General features: G+C 47.2%; 1 protein-coding gene and 1 pseudogene across 6 annotated transcripts in view; one reads left to right on the plus strand and one right to left on the minus strand.

Annotated features, from left to right (window-relative positions):
- The first annotated feature begins 1,177 nt into the window (after positions 1-1,177).
- On the plus strand, positions 1,178-1,275 carry LOC116548897 (annotated as a pseudogene).
- Positions 1,276-4,636: 3,361 nt separating this feature from the next.
- FAM184B (family with sequence similarity 184 member B) overlaps positions 4,637-19,595 on the minus strand; it is a 139,495-nt gene continuing 124,536 nt past the window's right edge. For 4 of the 6 annotated variants that reach the window (XM_032273184.1, XM_032273187.1, XM_032273186.1 and 1 more), the window contains 6 exons: positions 17,201-17,373; positions 13,351-13,497; positions 10,809-10,926; positions 8,945-9,049; positions 7,604-7,803; positions 6,009-6,407 (listed from right to left, as the gene is read on the minus strand). In XM_032273184.1, coding sequence (XP_032129075.1) covers positions 6,314-6,407; positions 7,604-7,803; positions 8,945-9,049; positions 10,809-10,926; positions 13,351-13,497; positions 17,201-17,373 — 837 coding nt within the window. In that variant the 3' untranslated portion in view covers positions 6,009-6,313. Of the gene's footprint in view, positions 7,804-8,944; positions 9,050-10,808; positions 10,927-13,350; positions 13,498-17,200; positions 17,374-19,595 lie in introns of all 6 variants that reach the window. The other 2 variants (XM_032273179.1, XM_032273170.1) reach the window with 2 other exon arrangements.

Here is a 19,595-nt window from a genome sequence, read left to right on the forward strand (position 1 = left end):
GTAGCTGGGCTAATTTTTGTATTTTTAATGGAGATGCAGTTTCACCATGTTGGCCAGGTTGGTCTTGAACTCCTGACCTCAAGGCGGGCTGAGGTCCACCTCAGCCTCCCAAAGTGCTGGGATTACAGGCATGAGCCACCGTGCCTAGCTCATCTTCATCTTCTTTACTTGAATTTAATTCTTTTTCATGTATCTTCCCTCTTTTCCTCTTTCCTCCTCTACCCAATGCCTTGGCTGTTGACATTCCCAGGTGTTTAGTTCTGGGCCTCTGAAGGCTGTGAAGGAGCGCTGCTTAGTCCTCCTTTCAAGAAAGCAGCTTCAAGGAGTTCAATTACACAAGCTTCTGCCATTGGGGACCTGTTGCCGGGTTCCCACCCAGGCCATGATGGCTGTCACCAAGCACAGTGGAGGTGTAGTTGCTAGACCATTTCTGCCTGACACAGGACTCCTGTAACAAGCAGTCTGAGGCCAGGCATGGTGGCTCATGCCTGTAATCCCAGCACTTTGGGAGGCTGAGGCAGGCTGATCACTTTGAGGTTGGGAGTTTGAAACCAGTCTGGCCAACATGGCGAAAACCTGTCTCTACTAAAAATACAAAAATTAGCCAGACGTGGTGGCAGGTGCCTGTAATCCCAGCTACTCAGGAAGCTGAGGCAGGAGAATCGCTTAAACCCAGGAGGTGGAGGTTGCAGTGACCTGAGATCAAGCCATTGCACTCCAGCCTGGACAACAGAGCAAGATTTTGTCTCAGAAACAATAAAAAAATACTGAGCAGTCTGCTTGGACACTCCCATCAGCCTGGCCACGACATCTTCGGAGCTGTCTTGCCGTCCTACCTTCTTTTACCCCAGTGTTCCTTGGCCCACCAGCAAACCTACATCATAGGCTCTTCTTGTCTTCTGTTTCCTCCTCTCCCCTTTCTCTAACATAAGTGTTTCTCCTGAGAAGTAGAAAAAAACAACTACCTGTCCCTGACATTCAGAAGCTGACAACACTGTTGGGTTGTCTTATTAATTCTCTTATTGGACATAAACAGTCTCCGACTACCAACTCCAAAGTTGCTCTCAGGCCGTGAAAATAAATAATTTTGTCTAAGCACATAAAAGAAAAAATTCAAGGTCTGTTTACCACTCACAAAATACCAAACATCCTTCTCCTAGTTAAAATGAGTAACAGCGTGCTCGCTTCGGCAGCACGTATACTAAAATTGGAACGATACAGACACGGCCCCTGTGCAAGGATGACAGGCAAATCCATGAAGCATTCCATATTTTTCAAATAATACCTTTTTAATTGTATCCTCTAGTATTACAGATACAGGGCAGTACCGTATCATACCTCTGTGAATGTAAAATATCTTGTACCTGCTTTATGATACGTAGTAGTGACCGTGCTTTATCAGAGCTGTTTTTAATGATGTTATTCTAGCATGTTTCTTTCCAGATGACGATTCAGAAGCTAATTTTTAAAAATGGTACCAGGTACCACAACAGTAACAGAACTTTGCAATTTTTGGGGTTTTGTTTTTTACCTTTTTTTTAAAAATGGAATGTGCTGGATGTCTATAATTTTGTTCAGATGACTGCAGAACCTGGAAGAGCTCTTGCTGCGATTGATGTATAACATACTGCTATTATTGGTCTTTTTATACAAATATATATACACACACACACACACACACACACGTATATATAATTTGAATTTTTGGAAACTTCAGCTGTGCTGTCAACTTTGGAAAAAGTATCCCTGTTTATTGTGTTGAGTTGGCATTGTACAGAAATTAACAGCCATATTGGCCTAGAAACGTTAAACTTAATTTTTTTCCATTTGTACAGGGGTAACACACTATTAAATATGTAAGGTCTTATCTACATGGGTTTGATTACAGAAACTAATATTCTCTTTAAAAAAAAAAAAGTAACAGCTGCTAATAATAAAAAAAAAAGGGCAGTTACAGCCTTTATCCCTACTCTAGTCCAGCTTCCTGTAGATAAGCTGTATTGAGATGCTCAATCCTACAGTTGCCCTCACTCTGACAGCGTCCAATCTGAATGAATCCTCACTTCTTGGAATCATCCAACCAAGGCCAAAATCCTAAAAGAGGTTCTGACACCCTCTGTCTGAGAAGCCCTACTATTCTCTGTGATGAATGTTCTCCCTCACCACAACAAGTAATAGACCCAACTTGTTCAAATACAGTTGTTTCTAGTAGCATTTCGCTGAAGGCATTCACACCCCCAACGAATGTCTTACACTTCTAATTGTGTCTTGGGGTGTGCCTCATGGAAGACCCTACTGAGACAATTGTGCCTGGATGTGGTCTGAGAGCAGGCAGTAGGACGAAGCTTGAGGACTGACTCATTCACTATCCAACTGGCAACAAAACACATCCAGAACAGTGTGTGAGGTATGGACAGTCGCTGGCACAAGGGGGCGGCCCAGTTGCTGAGGATTCTACCAGTGATGCCCTGGGAAAATATCCCCAGGGAGGGGAATGTGTGGAATGAAACCTGTGGGAGGTAAGGGGAGTACTTCACAAAAGGACAGTAGAGTGTCAGTTTCCTGCAGGGGAATAGTGAGAAACTGATGAGATGACTGAGTACCCAGGGCCTCTGTGGTTATCTTTGAGGACCTGGTAGAAATTAGTCAATCAAAAACAATACTGAGGCCAGGCACGGTGGCTCATGCCTGTTAATTCCAGCACTTTGGGAGGCTAAAGTGGGCGGATCACTTTGAGGTCAGGAGTTCGGGACCAGCCTGGCCAGCATGGTGAGACCCTGTTTCTACTAAAAATATAATTAGATGGGCATGCTGGCAGGTGCCTGTAATCCCAGCTACATGGGAGGGTGAGGCAGGAGAATCGCTTGAAACTGGGAGGTGGAGGTTGCCAGTGAGCTGAGATCGCGCCACTACACCCCAGCTTGAGCGACAGAGCAAGACTATGTCTCGGAAACAAACAATACTGTATCCTGGGGGTGAAGGGGAGGTGATGGTGAAGATCAGTGCTACCCTTGGAAATCTGACAGATGCCAGTAAGATGGTCCCAATCATACATCCGTGTAATTTGTCAGCCTTATCTGCAGAATCCTGATGGATGCTGGAGAAAAATTGTCAACCAAGTAACCTCAATAACAATTGCTGGGTTGGAAATTACATCAGTGTTAGAGCAGTTCAGGGCTCAGGTACGTGGTATGCAGCCATTGACTGGGCGAATCCATTCTTACGTATCCCAGTTATGGAACACTTTGCATTCATGTGGAACAGAGAGTATTCCTTTCAGTTTTACTGCAGGAACATGTTAACTTCTCCGCTGTCATAATAAACAGCCTGAAGAGATTTACCATCAAATCCCGTTGTTTCTCTCTCCCAACTTAAACCCATATTGGATAATTTATCTCCATCTCCACTGTAACCTTCACATCCCCACTGTCATCTCTAGACCACTCTGCTCTTGAGAGACTGATGGAATCATTATTCAAACTAAAATAGGAAGAATGTTTTATCTATCAAATTGTATTTTTTGTCAATAGTGTTAGAGCACAGACAGTTTCATTTACTGCTGGTGAGGGTGTAAATTACTAGAAACTTTTTGAATGGCAGTCTGATTAAATCAAACAAAGAGCTTAAGTTTGTGTCCTCAAATGCCTTCCTTGAATACTCAAGGCACGTGGCCTCAAGAAAAAAATTATAGAAGCATGCAAAGATTTTGTTAACAAAGATATAATCACTGCAGGGTAGAATTTAGAAATTTAAGATTTTTTAGTCATCTGCAACAAGAAAGGAGTCAAAACAGATGTAGGGTCTCAATTAGTAAAATTCTCTCCCTGCCCAGAGATTACGCTGAGTTAAGGGACAGAAATGCAAAGTGTAGCCTGCTTTGCTAGTTACCAGGAATTACACTATGTTGGGAAAATGTTTCAACACACAAAAATAGAACCACCTGTATGTAATCTTTTTGAAAGCACAAAATAAAGAGCAGTCCTACAACATTCACTGCTGCGGTCTGAATGTTGGTATCCCTCCCAGAATTCGTAGGTTGGAACCTAATGTCAATGTAATAGTATTAAGAGGTGGGGCTTTTGGCACGCAGTGGATTCATGAGGGCTTCACCCTCATGAATGGGATAAGTACTCTTACAAAAGAAGCTTAGGGATGATCTCTTGCCTCTTCCACCTTATAAGGATACATAGCAGGCACCCATCTCTAAGGAATGGGCCCTCACCAGATTCCAAATCTGCTGGTGTCTTGATCTTGGATTTAGCCTCTAGGACTGTGAGCGATACATTTCTATTATTTATAAATTATCTAGTATAAGTAAGATATTTTGTTATAGCAGCCTAAACCAGCTGAGACACCCTAAGAAAAGAAAAAATATTTGGTAATGAAAAACAATATGGCATGCTACATGTATGGTGACAAGTATTTGCATTTAAAAATGTATTGGGGCCTTGTTTTGATTAGACAGGAAATTCACCTTTAATACGTAAGTTTAGTTTTCTCTCAACATGACAGTTATAATATGTAATCAGCTTTGTTTTTTGAAGATTATGTGATTGAGGTTAATGGGAACTGAACTTTCTGTTTCCAAGCTGTCTTCATTTTACCTTTCTATAAAAAAATCAATACAAGTCAACCATTTTTATTGCCCAGTTCAAAGTTTTATTCAAAGAGCAAAGTTTTGACAATGCATAGAATTAACATTGGTTTGTGGGCCACTTCCTGGGCCAGCACCAAAGACTGAAAAAGTATTTAACCCACTGAAAGTTGCATTGAGTCTTGTCAAATCACATTGCTCCGTCAGAAGGTAAGACAAGACAGTGTGGACTGAGAGCAGTGTAAGCACCATGAACAGCCATTCCAGTTCCTTTAATCCACTGGAAATCCATGCAGTGAAGAAGCAACGCACCATGAGACAAATGGCTCCAACCCAAAGACCAGAGGTTTGGGAGTTTGTTGTTGTTTGTTTTTATCTGTAGAGATGGGGTCTCACTGTGTTGCCCAGGCTGATCTCGAACTCTTGGGCTCATACTATTCTCCTGCTTCAGCCTCCTAAGCAGCTGGGACGACAGGCGCCCATCACTGTGCCTGGCTAATTCTTTTTGTAGAGATGGAGGTCTTGCTGTGTTGCCCAGGCTGGTCTCAAATTCCTGGCCTCAAGTTCTCCTCCCATCTCGGCCTCCCAAGGTGTTGGGATTACAAGCATGAGCCAGGTGCCCAGTCTAGAAGATCTTTGACTTCAAATACCAGATCGTCTAGAGGCCTTCACAAATGATCAGGTTGACACTGCAGTCATTAAATTGAGACCTATAACTGGGCTGGGCTTGGTTATTTACAGAAAAACCTGTGGTGCTTAATTCCAATTCATGTTAAATTATCTTGCATAATCCTTTCAAAGCCCTTTTAGAGGTAGGTGTTATCCCATCTATATATAATCTGCTGCTTGTCTTAGACCAAGCAAGTGAAAAATTCAATCCAAGCATGCTGCCATCCATTTCTGGTAGGTTTGGTTTGTTTTCTTTTTAGTTGGCTTTCCTGTTTATTTTGAACTTTTATTCATCTTCCTCTTGAGGTTAGATGTGCATTTTGGAATTGTATCATTTTACATAGAAAAAACTCATCCGTGAGTTGACTAGCATCCTAAGGACAGTTAAACCACTTTTAAAGTAGATCATGGAAGTCACAAAGTCTGATATTCCACAAAATGGAGTATGATGTTTTAGACACTAGAAATACAATATAGGTCATTAGTAATGCAAATAACATTTCCCTGTAGATGCTTTTTAATAACACTGGTTTGTTCAATGTCAAGATATTTGTCATGAACTGTCACCATGGAAAAATATTATTATTTTTTCTTTTTTTTGAGACAGGGTCTCCCTCTGTCACCCAGGTTGGTTGGAGTGCAGGAGTTCCATCTTGGCTCACTGCAACCTCTTCTTCCCAGGTTCAAGTAATCCTCCCACCTCAGCCCCCCAAGTACCTGGGACCACAAGCACATGCCACCATGCCTGGCTAATTTTTGTATATTTTATAGAGACTGGGTTTCACCATATTACCCAGGCTGGTCTCAAATTCCTGGACTCAAGCGATCTGTCTGCCTCAGCCTCCCAAAGTGCTGGGATTACAGGCATGAGCCACGGTGCCTGGCAGAACAGTATGAAATGTTAATGCCAAAATTTGTTTTAGCTATCATATATAAATCATATTACAAGCATATTATTTGGTTGGTTGGTTTTAGTTCATTCCTTCAATCAGATGATTTAAAAGAAATGTTTTTCAGGTATCCTCTTTGTGATGTATCCGAAAGATTAGCTTAGAAAGAAAAGTACTTGGTAAACCATTCCTGGTGCGGAGAGCCCTGTTTCTGCTGTGCTTCTTTTGGTTGATCCGTTTCACCGTCTGGTGTCCTAAAAACAAGAAAATGTTTTTTATATGGTTTAAATATGCAATAAACAACTTAATACCCACCATAGTTTCAGAGAAAGATAACTGCTTATTTACTCTTCAGAAATACCCGAATGGGACCAGCCAACATTAGTAATGGGAAGCAAGTTGAAAAGGATGGGGCTGGGGAGGGAGTGTCTAATTCCCATTTTGAAAACAGAAGATTCACCATTGTTTATTTCTCTGTTGTTCCTTTGAGACTTAGTGATTATAGCTCTGATAATTATGCAGGATTAACCAAACTTAAAGATTAAGGGACTTTATTTTTATTTTTTTTTTTTGAGACAGAGTCTCCCTCTGTTGCCCACGCTAGAGTGCACTGGCATGGTCTTGGCTCACTGCAACCTCCAGGCTCCTGGGTTCAAGTGATCAATGTTCCTCAGCCTCCCAGTTAGCTGGAATTACAGGCGCAGACCACCACACCCAGCTAATTTTTGTAGTTTTTGTAGAGATGAGTTTGCCATGTTGGCCAGGCTGGTCTCAAAAATCTGACCTTAGGTGATCTACCCACCTCGGCCTCCCGGAGTGCTGGGATTACAGGTGTCAGCCACCGTGCCCGGCCTGATTAAGAGAGTTTAGAATTGCAAGGGGATACAGTAAATCTTGAGGAATAATATTAGTAATAATACTGAAACTATATTAAAGATTTCTGTGCCAATTCCTGTGCTAAGTATGTCCTATGGATTAATGCCTTTAGTCTCACATTAGTCTGATGAGATAGATGCTATATTGTCTTCATTTTAGAGGCAAGGATATGGTAACCTGGAGAGGTCAAGTGACCTGTCCAAGGCCACACAGCTAAGAATGAGGAGGAGTGTGATTTGAATTCAGACCTCCAGGCCAGATGGGGTCTACCTTTTGTGTAACCCATTCTGAAGTTTTCAGCTAAGTGATTCAGTGTCCCTTGTCTAATCATGCATGAAAAAGGGCCTTCTGGAATTCGGTACCGGGAATAGTACCCCTTCCAAATGACATAATTCTCTTCTCTTACACAGTCTTTCCTTTTGGCCAAATTATCATTTTTCAGGCAGGGCTTGTTTTGCTACTCTTTATATCACCCAAATGCCAAGTACTTAGCAGGTGCCAGAAAGAATCCTAATTTCCCTTTTATCTATGGGGAAACAGAATCAGGGCCTCTGTCCCCAACAACCCCCAGAACCTTGTGGCAGTTTTTGCATCCAGAGACTGGTTGGGTTTGTAGGGCCGGCCACAGCTGGGGCTTGGGTCCAAGCTGGGTGATTTAGTTATTGGAGGGGCATTAATCCTGGAGCTGAGATCGCCACTCAGGAAGTTCTTTGCGTAGGAGGCAAGGTTTGGCACGCTGACCACGCGGCTGGGCACGTCCTCCATCTTCTTCTTCTGTTTGTATTAATGGAAAGGTTATTGCAATGCAATGCAAAAAAAAAAAAAAAAAAGCATTGTTGTAAAAGCAAATAATGCTCGCCCAATCAAAATTGCACAGGAGAAGAAGCAACAATTTTATTTATATACTTACATGCTATTTTTTAAAGCACTTTTCTTTCTAATCTTCATTTTGTATTATAAATATATATGTATGTTCACAATCTCTTAGCCAGAACTTCTGGAGATGGATGTGTTTTGCAACTAAATTTTGTTTAAGATTTTAGAAGGTCATATAACACCCTCAGCAGGAGCTGGGCCCACCCTAGCCTCAAATGCATTCACATTCCTGGAGTGAAATTTACATTTCGTCACACTGAGGGATACATAAAAACTACAAATGAGATCACATTAGTTAGGTCACAAATGTATTGTCCTGTGAATTATTTTTAAAATTTTTTTGAGATGGGAGTCTTGCTCTGTTGCCCAGGCTAGAGTTCAGTGGTGTGATCTCGGCTCACTGCACCCTCCGTCTCGTGGGTTCAATCAATTCTCCTGCCTTAGCCTCCCGAGTAGCTGGGATTACAGGCGTCCACCACCACACCCAGCTAATTTTTCTATTTTTTAATAGAGATGGAGTTTCACCATATTGACAAGGCTGGTCTTGAAATCCTGACCTCTAGTAATCCACCCACCTCAGCCTCCCAGAGTGCTGGGATTACAGATCTGAGCCATCACACCTGGCCAAAAATACTATTTTCAAAGATCCTTTAGGATTTTGTGATAGCCTTTAGGATTTTGTGATAGCAGATAAGAGAATCGGATGTGAAAAATTCCAAAAATACATACAGAAATAAGAAGTGGAAGATTCTTACTCTTCTTCTTCCTCCCATTACCTAGATAGAGCTGTTCTTAATACTGACACATATTTACTCTAAAAAGTTTGGAAAATACAAAAACCCATAAAAAATAAAAATCACTCATAATCTGCCCAGCCAGATTACACTATTAGTACTTTGGACTGTTTCTCATGGGTGCTTTTATTCCAATGAATATTTCTCTGAGCGTACACCAGCCCATCAATAACCTGTGGTTACCTTTAAGAAAAATGAAACGAGCAGAATTGTATAATGCATTAAAACCAGTAGAACCAATTTACCTTCATGGAAGGAGTCAAATATCCCGGGTGAGGATTGAAAGAAAAAGATCGATTCCGGTGGGACATTGCACTGGGGAATGCTGTGTAGTGAAATCTTCTCTCTTCCTGAAAAAGCAATACAACTGAGTCTAAGTGAACCTAACCACACAGCACTGGGTTTGACCTGAAGGAAGATGACTGTGAGGACAGAATACAGAGAGAAGGAAAGTCCAGGGGAGGAAGGGGAAGGCAGTGAGAATCAAACTGCCAGCCCCTGAAGCTTTGAGGAAGCACCTTTCCTCTTGATCTTTTATGTCCCCAGCCCCTCTTGTAAAGAAAAGGGCAGGTTATGCTTTAGGATACTGGAAATCCAATTGTTCTTAGCATGTGAAGGTAACCTACTGCAGAAAGTTAGTAAGGCAAAGAAAGAAAACCTCCAGGTATGCAAAGGATTTCACCTTCTTTCTTCCTCTGTCTTTTGTTTACATTTGTGTTTTCTAACACATACAAACGTAGAGAGGGTAATGAAATCCATCCCCCACTTTACCTATTATAACTGTATGGCCAATCTTGTCTGTATGTGTCATTTTCCACTTTTTTTCTCTCCTGCTGTATTAGTATTAAATTCCAGTTATTACATAAATTTCTCTATAAAAACAATATTTCTAAGAAATAAGGATTACTTAAAAAAAAAAAAGAAATAAGGATTACTTTAAAAACTCACAATACCTGTCCACACTTAGCAAATGAGCAATAATTCCTTATCAGTGTCACCTAATTTTCAAAGCACCTGGAGATTCAGAAGGTAGGTGGGTGGGCAGGAGCAGGTGGAGGGGGGAGACATTCCCAAGAAATGACCAGCAGGCCTTGGGTGGATACTGAATCAGAGGGAGTTGGGTTCTTTTCAAGGGGTCTAGGGAGTGGCTTTGCTAAGTAGAAAACAGGTGGTCATTTTTACCAAAAAGAACGACAATAAAAACATCTATTGATTCTACTAAAATTCAAACATAAGCCATTCTACATTTTCTCAAATTCTGTAAGTTAAAAAAATTATTATCATCGGACAAATGATCTTTTTTCTGTCTGTTTTCCTGTATTAATTTTTTAGTGAGTATGTCTTTAATAATAGAAAAGAAAGGATTCTTGCCGGGCGCGGTGGCTCAAGCCTGTAATCCCAGCACTTTGGGAGGCCGAGGCGGGTGGATCACGAGGTCAAGAGATCGAGACCATCCTGGTCAAAATGGTGAAACCCCGTCTCTACTAAAAAATACAAAAATTAGCTGGGCATGGTGGCGCATGCCTGTAATCCCAGCTACTCAGGAGGCTGAGGCAGGAGAATTGCCTGAACCCAGGAGGCGGAGGTTGCGGTGAGCCGAGATCGTGCCATTGCACTCCAGCCTGGGTAACATGAGTGAAACTCCGTCTCAAAAAAAAAAAAAAAAAAAAAAAAAAAAGGATTCTTTTTTTTTTTCTTTGAGACAGAATCTTGCACTATCACCCAGGCCAGTGCAGTGGAGTGATCTCAGCTCACTGCAACCTCTGGCTCCTGGTTCAAGTGATTCTCCTGCCTCAGCCTCCCTAGTAGCTGGGATTACAGGCACCCACCACCACACCCAGCTAATTTTTGTATTTTTAGTAGAGACGAGGTTTCACCATGTTGGTCAGGCTGGTCTCGAACTCCTGACCTCAAGTGATCCACCTTTCTCAGCCTCCCAAAGTGCTGGGATTACAGGTGTGAGCCACCGCACCCAGCCCGAAAGGATTCTTTATAAAGGAAGATGTTAGGGCACCTAGAGAAATGCTGAATGCAAGTGAACACCCCTCCCTTGGGGAACCCGCAGTGCCCGGCCAGGCACGTGGGCAAGGCGCCCCCTGATTGCCTCACCGTGAGCTGCCTGATGATGTCCTCTCTCTCCTTCAGCCGGGTCTGCAGGCGGCCTATGAGCTGAAGGTCCTCGGGCCTGGACGCTCCCTTCCCTGGCTTCTCTCCAGAATCTTTCAGTCTGTTCCAAGCAGGTATGCAGTCAGGTCCCCCTTAGAGCAATTACTCAACAAGGCGGGAGAACAAGTGCACGCGATGGGAATGCCATCGTGTGTTCAGCCTGGCGGGGGAGGCCCAGATAGCAGCAGAGGTTTAGCCAGGGCCTCCCAGGGAAATGGCTGGCGGAACCCAGGATCCCAGCTCTGTCAGGTCCCCTGAGGCTGCAGGGCCAGGAGCCAAAGGTCCCCTGTGTGCACAGAGTGCTGCACACAGCGGGGCTTCAAGAGCCAGGGATGCTGCTGGGAGAACAGCCCAGGGCAGGAACATGCCCCCAACTCCGCCCGAGGCCCGCAGGTTCTCTTAAAGCTCTGGCGCCATCTGCAGGCGGACACGGAGCACGGCCCGTGGCCAGTACCCACTGCCTGCTTTTTCAGTGTGAAGCCAGGGTGGAACTGGGTGGGGAGGCGAGCAGGGCTAGGGCTGCAGATGACCTACTGACAGGAGTTGATAAGAGCCCAGGGCTTTGAGTGAGATGACCGGGCTCTAATACTGGCTCTGCTTTTTTCTAGATATGTGACCTTGAGCATCATTTCACCTGTGTGTGGGCCTCGGTTCCCTCTTCTTTGGCCATGGAACTGGGTGGTTGTGAGAATTCCGTGTGATAATGGGCCCCTGGCTTACATAGCAAGTGCCCCGTAGACTGTAGCTGGTAAAACCTTTCCTGCTGGGTTTTGAATGATTTGCTTTGTATTGGAGACAGTGGAGAAGTTTTTAAGAGCTCAGGCTAAAGGTCAGACAGGTGACATTTAAATTCACTTAATGTTGCCTGACCTTGGGCAAGTGGCTTTGCCTGTCAGGACCTGGCTTGCAGCCATCACATCCTAAAAGGTCTTCCTGCCAGTCACCCCCTCCCCATTTCTTCTCAGCAGTCAGGCCATGTCACTCCTGCCCAATACCTTGTGATGGCTTCCCAGGGCACTCTGAACACATCCAAATTCCTTCCCATCAGGGCAGGGGTTCCTCCGCCCAGCTCCTTTCCTCCCACTCACCCTCCCTCTCACTCTGTTTAGCCACACAAGCCTTTGGGCTGTTTTCAGGAACGTGAAGCAGGCCCAGGGCCTTTGCACCAGATGTGGCATCTGCTTCCAATGCTCTTCATCCAGATGGCTCAGGAGTGCCCTCACCTCCTTTGTACTTAAATGTCACCTCCTCAAAGAGGCCTTCTTTTGCCCACACTTGCCACTCCCAATCCTGTCTTCTAGCACTTTCACCACCTGTTATGAATTTAACTGCTTGGTTTTTCTTTTTATTGAGACTGGGTCTATTTTGTTTCGTTTTGAGACACAGTCTCTCTCTCTCTGTAACCCAGGCTGGGGTACAGTGGTGCAATCATGGATCACTGCAACCTCAACCTCTTGGGCTCAGATGATCCTCCCACCTCAGCCTCCCAAGTAGCTGGGACTACAGGCACACACCACCATGCCCAGCTAATTTTTTTTATTTCTTAATTTTTTGTGAGACAGAGTTTTACAATGTTGCCCAGGCAGGTCTCAAACTCCTGGGCTCAAGGGATCCTCCCTGGGCTCAAGCCTCAGCCATGCAAAGTGCTGGGATTACAGGCATAAGCCACCAAGCCCAGCCTGTTTGCTTATTTCTTATCTGAGTCCTCGGCAGAATTTGTGAGCCTATGGACACTGTCTTTGTTTTGTTCTTCACTGTAACTCTAGAGCCTAAAGCAGTGCGGTGCATACAGTGGGTCCTTAACAAATATTTGTTGAATGAATAAATACAATATGTGTGCATGAGGGACCAGTGGGAATAACAACTCTACCCTCAAGTACTGTTGTGATGATTAAATGAGATGATACTATTAGAACAGAGCAAATGCTCATAATTGAGCAGCCCTGATCCTTCTGATTTCTTCCAAGTGTGAGGATTAAACCAACGCTTATCCTCACAGATTCCCAGTGACCTGCAGGAAAGGGGAACACATTCTCATAAAATGAAGGGAGAATGATGACCCCCTGGCTTGTTCCTCCCCATCCCCATCCCCCCAAACTTGCTCTGTCGCTGAAGCTGGAGTGCAATGGCCCAATCTCGGCTCACTGAAACCTCCACCTCCCAGGCTCAAGTGATCCTCCTGCCTCAGCCTCCCAAGTAGCTCGAATTGCAGGCATGTGTCATCATACCTGGTTAATTTTGTGTTTTTAGTAGAGACGGGGGTTCACCATGTTGGTCAGGCTGGTCTCAAACTCCTTAGCTCAAGTGATCCGCCTGTCGTGGCCTCCCAAAGTGCTGGGATTTCAGGTGTGAGCCATCGGGCCCGGCCAGAACCCAGGACTTTTCATTTGAAAACCAGGAAAGCCCAGGGCCACTGGGGTGAGTTGGCCACCCTACCAAATGGTACATTTGCTAGTCCCTCCCTGGGGCCCAAGGCCTCACTTACTCGGCTTCCAGGGCAGCCAGCCGGGCCTGGAGCTGGGCCTGAGCACTACTGAAATCTGCCACCATGGCCTGCATCTCCTTCCGGTGTTCCTGGCGGAGCGTCTCCACCTCCCTGGCCCGCTGGGCTTGCTGATTCTCCTCCAGCAACCTATGGTGGACGAAAGCACAGCCAGGCTTGCCCAGCTCCGGGGATGGCGCCCCTTGGGTCCTGGGGTTTATTCCCCTCATTGCTGCCCAGTTTGGGAGAGCTGGGTGGGGAGAGGTTGTGAACTGAGGATACCTGTGGGAAGGACAGCTAGGGTCTCCGAGTTGTGGGGTCCAGAACAAATCCCCACTGTGGGACCCCTTCTCAGCACCTTCCCATCTCAGAAGGAGAAACGTGAGCATGGGGACAAGCTTCAGGCAGAAGTGATGGAGAATAGCCCTGCAGAGGAGCCCCAGAAAACACGCTCTTCACTTGGGGCCAGCGGGGAGGCGGGAGGCTGAGATTCTCTATCAGTATCGCCCAAATGCTGGGACTCTGAGAGCCGGGCGGCCACCAGTCCAGGGTGGAAGTGGGTGGGATGGCAGTGTTTCAGCCCCTCCCCTGCTGACTCCCGACTGTGTCTATGTCTGCAGCCTCCCCATCACTTCCTCACTGTGTGACTCTGGGCAAGCTGCTCCCTGCTGCGCCCTCCTCTGTCAGATGTAGGTGACAGTGGAACCTACCTTACAGAATTACTGCAAGGAGGAATTGTGTTAATACATGTGCAGAACAGTCCATGGCATAAAGTAGATGCTCAACCATTAGCGATAATTTCTCTTACTTGTGAGAAACAGCGGGATCTACAGAAAAGCCTCAGGGGTCTATTGCCCTCAGAGGGTACAAGCACTTTTCTTTTCTTTTTTTTTTTTTCAGATGTAGTCTCACTCTGTTGCCCAGGTTGGACTGCAGTGGCACCATCTCAGCTCACTGCAACCTCCACCTCCTGGGTTTAAGCAATTCTCCTGCCTCAGCCTCCTGAATAGCTGGGATTACAGGTGCCCACCACCATGCCCCACTAAGTTTCTGTATCTTTAGTAGAGATGGGGTTTCACCATTTGGGCCATGCTGGTCTCAAACTCCTGACGTCAGGTGATCCACTCGCCTTGGCCTCCCAAAGTGTTGGGATTACAGGTGTGGGCCTCCGCACCCGACCAGCACTTTTTTTGTTGTTAGAGGTGAGGCCTCGCTATGTTGCCTAGGTTGGTCTCTAACTCCCGAATTTAAGCGTTTCTCCCACATCGGCCTCCCAAAGTGCTAGGATTATAGGTGTGAGCCACCATGCCTGGCCTGGTCCAAGCAAATTTTATGTAATATATTCCTTCCCAGGAGTGGGACCATTGCTCTTCTCACTTGGAGGGGGCCGTAATGTAAAATTGTTAGGAATTGCTAATCCAAACTCCTAATTCTAGGGAGTTGCGAAGGTCACATGGTGAGTCACTAACTGAAACTAAGTTGTTCCACCTTGGCCAGGTGGGCTCCTGGTTGCCTCTCAGATGAGCCTCTGGTCAGCTGTTCGCTTGGGGAGGGAGGCCTCATGACCCCAGTCCAGTTAGGGCCTGAGCTCTTTCACAGTCACCTGGCCCTGGCAGGGGGAAACTGTCCCTCACCAGTGAGCGTAGGACTCAGAATAACCCCCGTCTCCTGGTGGCTCTCCTCCCAATCTCCACTGGGCATTCTAGTCTCCTGGGGCCTCGTTCCGCATCCAGATTCCCCTCCTCATACCTTCTGCAACTGCGGTGGCCCTTTCCACATCCAGGCCCCTGCTGGGACCTTCTTTCCACATCCAGCCCCTTCCTGGGACCTCCTTTCCACATCCAGGCCCCTGCTGGGACCTCCTTTCCATATCCAGGCCCCTGCTGGGACCTCCTTTCCACATCCAGGCCCTTCCTGGTACCTCCTTTCCACATCCAGGCCCCTGCTGGGACCTCCTTTCCACATCCAGGCCCTTCCTGGGATCTTCTTTCCACAACCAGGCCCCTGCTGGGACCTCCTTTCCACATCCAGGCCTCTCTCAGACCTCCTGCAACTGGGGTGGCCCCAGAGTGTGGACTTTTAACAAAGCTCCCATGAGGGGCACCTCTGGCTGGGAATCCATGTACCCAGCACTACCTCAGGCCTCCAGGACACCCTGGTTCATCTCAGCGAGCGCTTCTGCCTAAAAAAGGAGGATTTATGAAGAATTCCAGCGTCTCTGGAAAACTCTCCTGCTCTGGCCATTTACTGCAGCAAGAGTGAAGTAAAGGACTCACAGATAAGAAGGCAGTGGCACTCAAAGTAGCATCCTGGTGACACTGCATCAGCATCTCCTGGGAATTTGTTAGAAACGCAAATCCTAATTCCAACGCTAATTAATCTAATTAATCCTAGTTTGCAGGCTCCACCCTGGCTCTAGTGATTCAGAAATGCCGAAGGTAGAGCCCAGAAATGTATTCAACAAACCTTCCAGGTGATTCCTTTTTTTCTTTTTTGAGACAGGTTCTTGCTCTGTCACCTAGGCTGGAGGGCAGTGGCAGGATCTCGGCTCACTGCAGCCTCCGCCCTCTGGGCTCAAGTGATCCTCCCCCTCAGCCTCCTGAGTAGCTGGGACTGCAGGTGCACACCCCCCATACCTGGTGTCTTTTTGTTTATTTTTGTTTTTGTAGTTTTAGTATAGAAGGGGTTCTTACATGTTGCCCAGGCTGGTCTCAAACTCCTGAGTTTAGGCAGTCTGCCTTGGCCTCCCAAAGTGCTGGGATTACAGGCATGAGCCACCACACCCTGCCCTTCCAGATGATTCTAATGCAAGTTCAAGTTTGAGAACCATGACAACAGACGTTTCTTGAATCAGTGCCATGTGCCAAGCATCGTTCCAAACCCTGTACACGTTCTCTCTTTCAGTTCTCCCGACAACCCTGTGAGCTAGGCCCTGTTATCCTCCCATGCTCTGGGCCAGTGAGGCATGGAGAGGTCAAGAAACTGACCCAAGGTAATGCATCAGAGGCAGAGTTACCAGTGCTGACCAAAGTGCAAAGCCCAGCCTTCCCTAACAACTACAGTGCAATGGAAAGTCTCCCTGAACCTTTTTCTTTTCTTTTCTTTTTTTTTTTTTTTTTTTTGAGACGGAGTTTTGCTCTTGTTGCCCAGGCTGGAGTGCAGTGGCACCATCTCAACTCACTGCAACCTCCACCTCCCAGGCTCAAGCAATCCTCCCTCCCCAGCCTCCCAAGTAGCCGGGACTACAGGTGCACACCACCACGCTTGGCTAATTTTTGTATTTTTAGTGGAGATGCGGTTTCACTATATTTCCCAGGCTGGTCTTGAACTCCTGACCTCAGGTGATCTGCCTGCCTTAGCCTCCCAAAGTACTGGGATTACAGGCGTGAGCCACCGCGCCAGCCGAGGCTGGAGTCTTATCCCCATTTTACAGAGGACTCAGTCTGGGAGAGGTCAGCTGACTCACCAACCTCACGCAGCTAGTTAAGAGCGCACAGCTAGTTAAGAAGACACCACACGGTCTGAACTACACCACACTGTCTCCCTAAGGTTGGATTTGATGACACTTTTGGTGTCTTCTAGGTCTAATTCTTAGTCTCATAAATGCCCCGATTTGCAGGGAACAGGACTCCCTCTTCTATTTCAAGGCACTTCCTCTGCGGTTTTGAGATCTGGAATTTCTGGCGCTCTGGGACTTTTCATGAGTTCGAGGAGTAGTATCTATGAGATGCTGGCGCATTGTCTAGTGTCTTGCAAGGCAGGGTGCCGGAGGGAGTGACCCATTTCAAGTCTTAGGCTCTGCAAGCCGCTGTGGGGGGAGGGAGGGAAACTGGTCGGAGGCGGGGTCACCGACCTGCGCTGGTCACGGAGCTGCTGCGCCTCCTGCTGATGCTGCTCCACCTCCGCGCGCAGCCGCCGCACCGCGTCCTGGAGCTGCGCGTTCTCCTCCCAGAGCCTGCATCCCTCGCCGGGACCCTGCCCAGCAGCGCCCGGTGGGAAGCCGGCCTGGCCCGGGCCACCCCGTACCTGAGAAGGCAACCGGGAGAGCTGTTTTCAGGAGGCGCAGGGGCGGACAAGGCACAAAGGGCCAGAGCTGTGCTGCGGCGAGATGGAGATCCACGGGTGCCCCGCGCAGGCTGGAGTCCGAGACAGGTACCTGGGTCCTCTACAGGGACTCCCATCCAGTCTCTTAAACTTTTGCTGCTTTGGGAGTTGGCCAGATCTGGCCCTTAGAGTTTAATAAAATTTCTGAGCCAAGAATGGGGCTTGCATCCAAATGAACACCAACCACACTCTACCCGCCCCAGGCCCTTGCCGTGCTCTCTATCCGAGGTGCCCGCCCAGCCTGCCTCCGTGTCCCTTAGTGAAGTGAAGTGTTCAGTGAACTGACACTGCCTCAGTGAAGCCTTCCCCACCTCTCAGGGGAGAACTGATAAACTTTCTCTGATACCACCAAATGTCACCAGCTCTGGCTCTGTAAGGGGTGACACGGAAAAGAATATGTTTTCACTCTGGTTTCCTTGGCTGGATTGGGAGCTATTCCTCACTTCATCTTTCCAACCGTGTAGCACCTAGCATGGTGTATTCTATAGGTGCCACGTGAATGCTTGCTAAACAAAACTGTTCTAGAATGTCAGTAGTTCAGGTAGAAACACAAAGATTGCTGTCCAACAGCAAATGGGGTCAGATTTAATCTGTGACTAGTGAATGTTACAGTTTTCAAATTCAAATATGCTCGACGGCTTGTGCATGTATTTGCTCGCTGCACACAGTAATTGCACAGCTGGGCCCTGGGAGAATCTGTGACCCAGGTTCCATGTCTCTGCCTTCCTGCCCTCGGGTTGGCATGGTAGGGGATGCCTGTGGGCACCCGCTTGGCACTCTCACATGCCTAACCTGGAAGAACAAGAGCAGGGGGGTTACTGCCCTGTGGGGACCACCCTTGACGAATGGGGGACAGAAACAGATGGAAAAATGCATTTCCCTCTTGGGTCTCTGGGTGGCAGAGATGAGAATTAGGTCCCAGCAGAACAGAACTCCACTTAGCTCAGCGGTGGCCAGCCTGGGGCTGCAGCCTGGCATTGTGTCCCCTCCCCTTTCCTTTATAACTTGCTGCCCGGGCTCTTCCTCTTTGCTGACACCCCGGCATCTGTGCTCTGTGTGGGGTATCACCTGAGACCACACTTTCCTTCTAGACCATTCAGGGCTTCCCTCCTCTGGGGCAAAGGAGAGGGCTGGGGCACGGGTGGCCAGGTATCGTCTCATGCACTCAGTGCTCCCTGGCTTCCATCCAGAGCCCTCGGATGAACAGACTCCCTCCATGGTCCAGACCCCAGCTGTCACCATCCCACATTTCCCCTGTCCCCTTCCATTGGTACCAGAGGCTCCACTCATCTAAACAGTTAATGGAACACATTCTGTCTTCCCTCTGCTAGACTTAACCACTGGGCTAACCTGTGATTTGTCATTTGTTAATATTTTTCACATAAACCCAGAAATCACCATCCTATGCTCAGCAACAGCTAAGTCAGGCACACGTGATTCCTATGTCCCCAGGACTTTCAGCAGGACTGGGCCACCGACAAATCCTCACCATCCACAGACACTGGTGGAGACCCTGCTGAGAGCCAGGAGTGGGCTGGGGAAGCGATGAGGCAGAACAGACGGGTTATCCTCTGAAGACTGCTGATCCAGTCTAGGCAACAAGGACATCCATGAAATGGCATGTCCCCAACAGGACCAGGCGGTAGATCCTAGAGCCAGCTGAGCTGTCTTGGGAGGATGTGCTCCAGGATCTCAGAGCCAGAGGGAGCCACGGTGTGTAAGGGAAGCCCCCAGCATGGGATACGCCATGCAGCATTCCAGGCAGGAGGAGTTGCACAGGCAGAGGACAAAGGGAGGGTGCAGATGCCGGGTTTATGAACTGCGGGGAATATGGCAGGACCTATAGGTCATTGTCAGTGGTGGAGGCTTTTCAATGTCAAGTTGAAGCATTTGGAGCTTTCTCCAGTGAAAGCCACCAAAGGCTTTATGAAAAGTGGTACTGGGTTTTGGGGGAATACCTGAAGCCGTACACCATGGGCTGGAGGGAGAGAGGGCTGCACTGTTAGGAGGTGATTGTGCACCCAGCTAGACCAGGAATGATGGACGTGCAGGGAAGGGGCTGATGGGCAAAGTCTGAGCAGGAAGTGGAAGGAGAGTCGGCACTGAGCCTGGGTGACAACAAGGCTGCTCCACTTAGGGGAACA

Source organism: Sapajus apella, unplaced genomic scaffold (genome assembly GCF_009761245.1).
Source record: "Sapajus apella isolate SASKATOON/1434 unplaced genomic scaffold, GSC_monkey_1.0 scaffold5, whole genome shotgun sequence".
In the NCBI taxonomy this organism is placed as follows: domain Eukaryota; kingdom Metazoa; phylum Chordata; class Mammalia; order Primates; family Cebidae; genus Sapajus; species Sapajus apella.